Consider the following 9,843-nt stretch of genomic DNA (forward strand, 5'->3'; position numbering starts at 1 on the left):
CGGGGCCAGAGGTAGTAAGTGGCTGGGATCACGATGAGCCCCACGAAGGAGGTGAGGAAGTAGAAGAAGGTGTTCCCGCTGTCATCGTACTGAAACTGCTGCCCCGCCATGGCTAGCCCTCCTCCTCGCGCCTCTCACCGCCGCCGCCACGACCCCGCGCTGCCCTCCCGGCTCCCAGCGCTCCGGCCCCGTGTGGCGTAGCTCGGACGCCGCTGCCGCCGCCGCCGCCGCTCCTCCCCGCCCCCACGCTACTCTCACTGACACGCCGCCGCGGCCGTCGCCAGTTCTCGCGAGAGGAGAAAGTCCCGCCCCGCTTGGTGTCGCCCTCCCGCGCCGGTTCCCCTCAAGCTCCGGGAGGGAGACGTGGCGCGCGCAGCAAAACTCTGCGAGGCCCCGCCCTTGACCCCGCCCACACCTCAGCCCCGCCTCCCGCCCGAGTCCCACCCCTTGCTCCTGGATTCCTTTCCCAGCGCTCTGCGCCTGACCTGTGTCTACGGATGGGGTCCTGGCTGAACTGGTGCGACTGAGGTCCCAGCTGTTCAGAGCACAGGAAGGCTTCCTTACCTTCCTCTTCCATTCCTAGCCCTCTTTTAAATTACCCTGGGAATGCTGCCCCTAGGTTCTGATCTGCCCCTCCCCCGCCAACATTTTTTTAAACAAATGTCATTCAGAATAGAAGGGTGGAGGGAGTTGTAGTTTTGTTTGCAAGATGATACTTGCTGTTAAAAGACTGCGATCCAGGCTGCGCCCGTTTTTGCGGATGGAGATTTGCCAACTTGCGCCCCCCTTCCCCGAAACCTGGTAATATTTGTAGCCACCAATTAATTCAGTAGCGCTTTCTACGACCCAAGAAGTAGGCTAAGACCTTTACTGCTTTGCATCACTTAATTGTCGGTAAACCCGGTGGAATAAGGCACAGCGTACCTGCTCTGCACATGAGGACATTGAGGTTCAGAGATTGACCAAGGTCATGCATAATAAGCGAAGGTCTGGGGATTCAAACCGAGATCAGTCTGACACCACAAAGCCGGTGTCCTTGACCACCTCATCGCATTTTCCGGAGGGCTGCCAGAGTTCTCCCTGCGGGCTGTGGGCTGGAATCTGCGCTGCGGAAGACCAAGGCCACGGGATCTCAGGGGGCGGTGACGACTTGTGCCCTGACTTTGCAACGACCACAAGAGTCTTTCTCAGCATTTCCATCAACCCTCTGTGGGTCAGGACAGCCCATCTGACCCGCTCACCGGATGGGTGGTTGTGAAAATCAAAGGAAAAATCGTGTACTGGGCAGACACCAAATATTTCACTATTTTAAAGACTCATCTTTATATTTTGATAACCAACTGTCTTTCAGTATGCTTCTAATGTCAGTGAAGAAGCTAGCCGTACATCCTTTTATTCCATGTCTTCAAAACTAATACTTATCGTAATTAGTTGTAGTTTTCTTCATAATAGAGTTTGAGGCCGGGGATATAGCTCAGCGGCACAAGCGCCTGCCTGGCTAAGCGTGAGGTCGTGAGTTCGATCCCCGTACCAAAAAAGAAAGAAAGAAAAAAAATTATAGATTATGTTCACATGTATTCTTTCTTCCTTTCAAATTTCCTACCTACGTACTTTGAAAGGAAATTTGTGCAAATCATTTGCTCAGCGTCTCTCTTCAGTTGTTCCCACACACACACCTTTTTTTTTCTTCTGTATAACATCTCCACAGACTATATTAAACGGGGGGGGGAAAAAAAAGGAGTGCAAAGGAAAATTTGACTAGGAGCTCAACATAGCATTGTGATCATCCGTGGCTGACATGCCCAGAATGAACGACTGCCTTAGTGCAGAAACAAATTAGTCACAAACTTGGCTCAGTTGAAATGGAAGGACCCTGAAGTTCTTCTGTTTATATTGAATCCATTAAGTCTTCCCAGGTTTTAATAAGGTTGAGATTTTTTTTCAGTACTCCAATTATGTTTAACTCAGCATTTGTGTAAAGATGATAGATCAGTTTTATAGCCTGGTCGCCGTATAAATTATTGATGATAAGTACTCCCCTTCTGACTTTCTTTTTGCAGGAGTAATCTTTTCACTGCAGCTGCAGGGTCATGCGGAAGAGTGGGTTGAACCAACATAACCAAGAAATAAAATTTCAATAATTTACATTACTTTTCTAAACCCCAAACTAATATAAAATATGAATTTTTAAAAAATATATTCTCTACTTTTGAAAATATACATTTTATCCTAGAACCTCACATCACTACACGTGACCATCAAAATATTCTCCAAATTTAAATCATACCTTTGACCAATTTCATCACAATTTCTGGTTCATGTGATATTTTTAACCTACAAAAATGTTTCCTTTAAGAGATCATTTTAATGAAATATCTAATAATACCATAGTAAATGAATATAAAAGAAGCAGAGATATAAACACATTTTGATCTTAGTTCAAAAATGCATCTAAAAAGGTATTTTAATATTGTCTCTAAATGTATCCATAAGTAAATATTTAATTGATTTCACTTTAGTTACCAGATAATTTCCTCTCAGGTATCAAAAGCTAATTTTTATTTTCCTTTTAATAATTTTCTTTGTCCTTAGAGTGAATCTTTTCTTCACTAGAAGTCATTCTTAGCCAGGTGTGGTGGTGCACGCCTATAATCCCAGCACTCAGGAAGATGAGGCAGGAGGATCGTTATAAGTTCAAGACAAGCCTGGGCTACGAAGTAAGCTCAAGGCCAGCCTGAACTGCATAGCGAGATCCTGTCTCAAGAAGACAAAAAAACAAAAACAAAAATTATAAGTCATTCTTATATTACCGGCACTGACTTATATTTACACGTAGCAAAGTGCATTTGTGTAAGTGTAATCAACATCATTCAATTTTCTGCTTAATGGAGTTAGCTGGAAAGAGACAAGACAAAATCAAATTATTAAGTACACACACGCAATCATGCCCACTCTTCCCTTTTCCCCATACCACTACACAGATTCCCTCCTCCCTTTTACCTGCTAGGTGTGTTTCAAGACCTCTAGTGGATGCTTGAAACCACAGCACCTAACCCTACATGCACTATGTTTTGTTTCCTAGACATACATTCACAAATGCAATGTCTTTTCCGTCTTAGCAAGTTTTTTTGTACCAGGTATTAAACTCAGGACCTCACACTTGCCAGGCAGGTGCTTGTGCCACATAGCTATATCCCCTACCCTCCATCTTAACTAAATTCATATCCACTGTGGCTATAAATTTTGCAATTTGACATATGACAAAACTAGCACCAGCCTTTCTTTTTCTTCACAGTTCCACACATAAAAGATTTGTTCTTACCAAGCTTAGCATATATTTTTTTTTCTGTATTAAATTGAGAACTTTTTCCTTTTCACTTAAATGTAGCACCTATAGCTTCTCTTCGGCATATCCAACCTGCTAGCGTTGCTACTCTTGCCCTTGTTTGGAACCATTATTAAGTAAAATAAGGGCTACTTGAACAGAAGCACTGCCGTACAGAGACACTTGATCTAATAACTGAAATGGCTGCTAAGTGACTAAGGGTGAATAGTATATACAATGTGGATGCGCTGGACAAAAGGTTAATTCACCTGGAAAGGAAGCAGCAGGATAGTGTGAGATTTCATCAGGCTATTCAGAACAACAAGATATTTAATGATTATGAGTTACATATTTCTGGAATTTTCCGTTATTATGTTCTAGATGGCTGGGCAGGTTGGTACAGGCCTGTAATCCCAGCACTCAGAAAACTGAAGCAGGAGGATTGTCCCAAGTTTGAAGCCACCCTGAGCTACATGGTGAGTCCAAGGCTAGCCTGAACTCCTTAGTGAGACCTTGTCTCAAAAAAACCTCAAAAAATAAAAAGAAAATATGTTCTAGGTGGACTACCATGGACATGGCAACTGAAACCATGGAAAGTGACACTACAGATAAGGAAAGACCTAGCCAATCTTCTCCAATTTTAATTCCTTGGAGTGGGGAGAGAGAAGAGGATGACAAAGAAGTAAGATGTGTTATGCGCATGTACTAACTTGCCGCAATGGATGGAATCATCACGTACTCCAAGCATGTAATAATAAAATAAATAAAAGCCCTTATTATCTTGTTTTGGAATCAGGATTTTCTTCTACTAAGAGGCTAAATTTCTTTTTTTTTTTTTTGTCCTTTTCAGACAGGGTCTCCCTATGCAGTTCAGGCTGGCCTTGAGCTCACTTTGTAGCCCAGGCTGGTCTCAAACTCAAATGATCCTCCTGCCTCATCCTCCCAAGTGCTGGGATTACAGGTGTGCAATACCACACCTGACTGAGGCTAAAATTTTTTAAAAGAAATTGACTGTTTTATATTTGTCTTTATAAATGACCTGGTTCCCCCATCATAATAACAGTAACAACAACAAAGTAATGTTTGTACAACCCTTAGGATTTACAAAAATCTACAATATTATTCCAGTTGAAATTTCAAAATATGATCTATGTGTTGGAACTTTGACTGGGTAAAAATACTAAATCATTACAATGCTTTCATTCTTCATCCCCTAAAATTTCTGGATCCCATGAAACCATGATCTTATATTTAGAGAGAATATAAAGAGAGGTTTGAATTGGAAAGTTAAGACTAGTTTATGCTCAGGTCAACTTTGAAGCCATAAAACAATTTTAAAAGAAGAATTGAGGGTTTTTGTTTGTATTCAACACTGGGAACAGGTTCATATTTAGACTTTTCTCTTTTCATGGATGTGTTGGACTTCTTGATATTGTTCCTTTCCTATCCCTACTTTTGTGAATACAAAGCTGTTCTCAGTGAGGTATCAACAAATTCAGGCCCTTGTAGGGAACCAACTTTTCCCAGGCAAGTCCCTGCTCAGGCTCCACTTGTAGGGACCAAGCCTACTAGTTTGTCCCTGATCCAGGGGGTGAATGAGGATGAAAGACAAAAGACAGTTAGTTTAGAATGCAGCAGCAGGGAGCACTCGCCTCTAGTGGACAAAGAACCTTGAGCATCTGGTTTACCTTGCTTTTATTCACTCAGGGACGGGGATAAGTAATAAGGGTAGCACAGGATTCATCTGCCTCCTATCATCTAAAGTATATGCTCAGGTAAACAACTGGATCTCAGCTGTGTTGACTTTTCCCTAGAACCCGCAATGTGCCATCATCCCTGTGAGTTGTCAAAGGAGCACAGCTTGTTGTTTTTCTTCTTTGTGCTCACAGAGGAGGTCAATTAGACCTCAGGTCTCACTATCTGGTCTCCCACAGTCATTCCTTTGTGAATTAATTTTCTATATGAGCAACTGCTGTGGTTCAAACATGTGCCAGCCAAAATTCAAGCACTGAAACATAAGTGCCAATGTTTTAATATTAAGAAATGGGACTTCCGCCGGGTGTGGAGGCACACACCTGTAGTCCCAGCACTCAGGAGAAGGTTGAGGCAGGAGGACTGCCACAAGCGCAAGACCAGCTTGGGCTATACAGGGAGTTTAAGGCCAGCCTGAACTGCACAGCAGGACCGTGTCTAGTAAATAAATAAATAAATAAGAAACGGGACTTCAAAGGGATATGTAGCCCCTTAACCTTCCCGTCTGGTGATGAGATTAAGGCCATTCTAGACGAGAGGCTTCATGCAGTGTTCAATATTTGTCTCTATGGCCCTTTCATCCATGAGGACACAAGGTTGCTCCCTCTGTAGGATTGAGCCTCAGGGCAGCATCTTGGAAGTGGAGACTGTGCCCCTTGCCAGACACTCAACCTTGATCTTGGATTTCTCAGCCTGCATAACTGAGAGAAATAAGTCTCTGTTCTCCATAGATTACCCAGGAATTTTGGAACACCAGTACAGACAAAGACACTAACATACGTAAATAATGTAATGAAAAATAATGATTCATCTTGCACATTAAGCCACAAAATAGCATTAATGAAATCTTTCCAGATAGAAATATTAAGTTGCAGAATGATGGTAAATAAATGGAAGTGTTCACTATGGACAATTTCACTATGTATATGTTTGAGTACAAAGAAAAAAAATTCTCAATACAGATTTAAACTTCATGAAAAAATTAATCATTTTATTGAAAAGCAGAGATTGTTAGTGCTGAAGCTTATCAAATTGTGAGGCCCTTGTTTTAGAAAAAAACTTAAAATTCTAATTATAAATTAATATAAAAGCTAATACTTATTAATAACATATGGTGATTGCTATAAGGTTGTGTTCTACAAACAGAAAAATTCTGGTGAGTTCTATCTTATACGATTTCCATCCAAAAATTTTTTGGATCTAATGCAGAACCTGTTGCATGCTAGGCAAGTAACAGCTCTACCACTAAGGTGCACACCCAGCCCAGAAAAAATTAATTCCAGGCTTTATTTTTGTATAGACGGCATACTGTGTACATTCTTACAAAGAGATTTTCCTTTTTGACAAAGCCCAAGGGAGACATTATGCTTGTGATTTTTGTACCTGATAAGCAAAAGAAATTTCCACCAAGTTGTTTCTGCTCCATACATTTCAAATACTTCTCCTTCACCACCTACATATCTCTTGGGATATACAATACAGTACTGATATTGTGAATTACTGTATTGTGTATTACTGTACAAGACTGGGTAAATTTGCCCCTTGGGTGGAAGGAGCATTCCTGAAAGTGGTAACAACTGTACATAGAAGTAACTGTAAGCCACGTAAATATACCATGCTAATTCTAAAAGAGTGAGTAGCTGTGGCCACGACAAAGTACCCAGCTGTCATAGCTAACAGATTGGCACAGACTTCAAGTTACCTTCAAGCTATTTGTTAACCAGCCAAGAAGTTTCAGCATCAGCAATCATTTCCAGTCCACCAAAGGCATATCGGTATAAGCCACGCCCACCAACACTAACTAATCAGATAAGGGGAGGAGGGAAGCTGACCTAGAGACTGACTAGATCCAGCCCTCGTTTTCATTTTCTGATTCACTGGACAAGTTTGTAAGAGACTATAAGTGCTAAATAAGTGAACGAATTGGCCTCATAGATCATGTTGTTGCCTTGCTTTGATAGACTAGAATCCCATAACCATCCTGGCAGACAGCCCAGGAAGCCAAATGACAATCTCTATAGCAAGTGACCTAAAATATCAGATTTGGGTCAGTGACTATCAGTTTCCTAAACTCTTGCTCGCATTTCCAAATCAGGATCAACCAGCCAAATACACTCCCTAAATCAAAGACATAAAATGCCCCACATTTAGTTAGTCTGCCTCTGGCCTCTCCACGCCAGCAATCTACATTCAGAGCATAACTAAAACCTTCCCTTTTTTCTGCCTAAAGCCCCCCCCCCATTTTCCTGCCTAGGTCTGAGTCTCTGCCAAACACAAGTGATCATGGCTGAATCCTTTGCTATAGCAAGCTCTGAGTAACTGGCATCTGTTTGTTCCTATTTGGGGGATGTCATTTCTTTGTAGGTAAATTCCAAATGAATTACTCTTAACAGTTGTTAAGTATAGTATTACACACATATTCACACACATTCATAATCTAGCATAGGTGTCTTAATTTTATGCCAAATATCCACATCTACTCTTGTCAAAACCCAGACACTCTAGGGGATGAAATCAGACACCAACCAACCTGAGATTGGACCACAGAAATTTTTTAAAAGCCTTTTTAGAATCTAAAGAATGCTCTTCCTTAACAAGGATTACTGATTTTGCCCTTACAATTATAAGCCTTCTTTATGGCATTCTCTGTTCACATGGATGAGAAACAACTATATACCTGTACTTCTCAAACTTTTTCTTCCTTTTCTTCTTTCTTCTCAATACTAGGAATTTTTTTTTTAAATTTTTTTCCGGTACCGGGAATTGAACTCATGACCTTGCACTTGCCAGGCAGGCGCTGTGCCGCTAAGCTAAATCCCCAGCCCCAAAAATCGATACTAGGAATTGAACTCAGGGTTTTGTGCATGCTGGGTAAGTATTCTATCACTGAACTGTATCCTCAGTCTTTTTTTCAAACTTTATGACCATTATTCATAACAACAAGTATATCTAACATTCTGATTCAGGATATTACTGAAAAAATCATAAAAGAATACTTAACTTTCACCATGTGCAATGAACTGTGATATTTTTATCCTATTCTATTTATTTACATTAAGTATAAATAAAATATACATATTAATATGTAAATTACTTTACTAAAGATATGCTCTCTACATTCTGGTAGCTTTCTGGAGGTGCTATCATAAAATGCAGAGATCATCTTAATGTGTTCTTGAACTTGCTTTGTATTATCAGATGACAAGCTTGTCATTTAAAGAACTCTGGTGCCGTTCTCAAACTCTAGTTGCATGAAAGCCACCAAGAAGTCTTATTAATACACAGTTTGCTGGGCCTCAGCCTCACTGTTTCAGATTAGGACCATTCAGGTCAAAGTTTGCATTTTTTTAATTTTAAAAATAAAAGAAGGAAAACATATTGACAAACAGACACCCATTTACAAAATAGTACAAGAACAATACAAGCAATACTGAATTACAGACAAAGTGACAGGAAATTAACAATGGTTGTTATATTACATGTTGATATCTTCAAAGTGGTTAGTCAAGAAAATAAATATAGACATGCAAGATTGATCAAATAATTAATCATTAACTGTTCCTTTCAATAAAGCAATAGAAGTCAGTAGTACAACTATGTTAGCTATCCTGTATATACATAGATACATAATTCCCCCTTCTTTCTTTTCTCTTTTCTGTCATCCCAGTTGCTCTTTACTTTTGAGCAGTTTCCTTTCATTTTACAATGTCTATCATACCTCCTAATTTTTATTCACTCTTTCACGTTCTTACACTAGTAAGACAATACATTGCTTACATCAAGGTCTGATTTATTTCACTTATGAGTATGGTCTCTAGTTGTGACCATTTACCTGTAAAAGCCTCAAGTTTATCTTTCTTTATAGCTGAGTAATATTCCGTTATATAAAAATGCCACAATTTTTTTATCCATTCCTCAGTGGATGGACATTTAGGTTGAGTCCACAATTTAGCTCTTACAAAATGTGCTGCTACAAACGTGGGTGCACATATATCACGGTGATATGACATTTTCAGATCTTCTGGGAAAATACCCAGAAGGGGAATAGCTGGGTTGAATGGGACCTCTAGACCTAGTTTTCTGAGGAATCTCCAAACTGATTTCCACAGTAGTTCCACTAGTCTGCATTCCCTCCAGCAGTGGAGAAGGGTTCCTATTTCTCCACAGTCTGCCAGCATTTGTTATTGGTTGATTTCTTAATGATAGCCATTCTTACTGGGGTAAGATGAAATCTCAATGTTGTTTTAATTTGCATTTCTCAAATGACTAATGATGTTGAACATTTTCTCATGCATTTATTTGCTATTTGTATTTCTTTATCTGAAAAGTAGATGCAAGTCCATCACCATGCACCAAACTCAAGTCAAAATGAATTACAGATCTCAATATTCAAACAGAAACACTGAATCTGTTGGAAGAGAAAGTAGGTAAAAATCTTGAAGACATAGGGGTAGGCAGAGAGTTCATGGACAAAAACCAAACTGCACAGGAAATACTTCAAAGAATCAACAACTGGGATCTCATCTTACTGAAAAGTTTTTGCACATCTAAAGAAATCACTAGGAGAGTAAAAAGAAAACCCACAAATTGGGGAAAAAATTTAACTGGCTTCTATCTAGAACACATACAGAATTAAAAAACATTAACCCCCTCCAAATTCAAAGACCCAGTCCTAAAATGGGCATCTGAGATGAAAGTTTGTATTTTTAACAGATTATCATGCTGCTGCTGGTTTGGGAACCACACTGTTCTAATGAGTCATTTTC

The 9,843-nt window shown here is 40.1% G+C and overlaps 1 protein-coding gene across 1 annotated transcript in view; it reads right to left on the bottom strand.

Moving 5' to 3' along the window:
• The window catches only part of Sec63 (SEC63 homolog, protein translocation regulator), a 63,270-nt gene extending 62,940 nt beyond the window's left edge, over positions 1-330 (bottom strand). The window contains exon 1 of the mRNA XM_005377841.2: positions 1-330. This exon is cut by the window's left edge and continues 8 nt beyond it. Within this exon, the coding sequence (XP_005377898.1) occupies positions 1-110 (110 nt within the window). The 5' untranslated portion in view covers positions 111-330.
• Between the last annotated feature and the right edge of the window lie 9,513 nt (positions 331-9,843).

The sequence above is a fragment of the Chinchilla lanigera genome, unplaced genomic scaffold (genome assembly GCF_000276665.1).
Source record: "Chinchilla lanigera isolate Chin_1 unplaced genomic scaffold, ChiLan1.0 scaffold00010, whole genome shotgun sequence".
Lineage (NCBI taxonomy): Eukaryota > Metazoa > Chordata > Mammalia > Rodentia > Chinchillidae > Chinchilla > Chinchilla lanigera.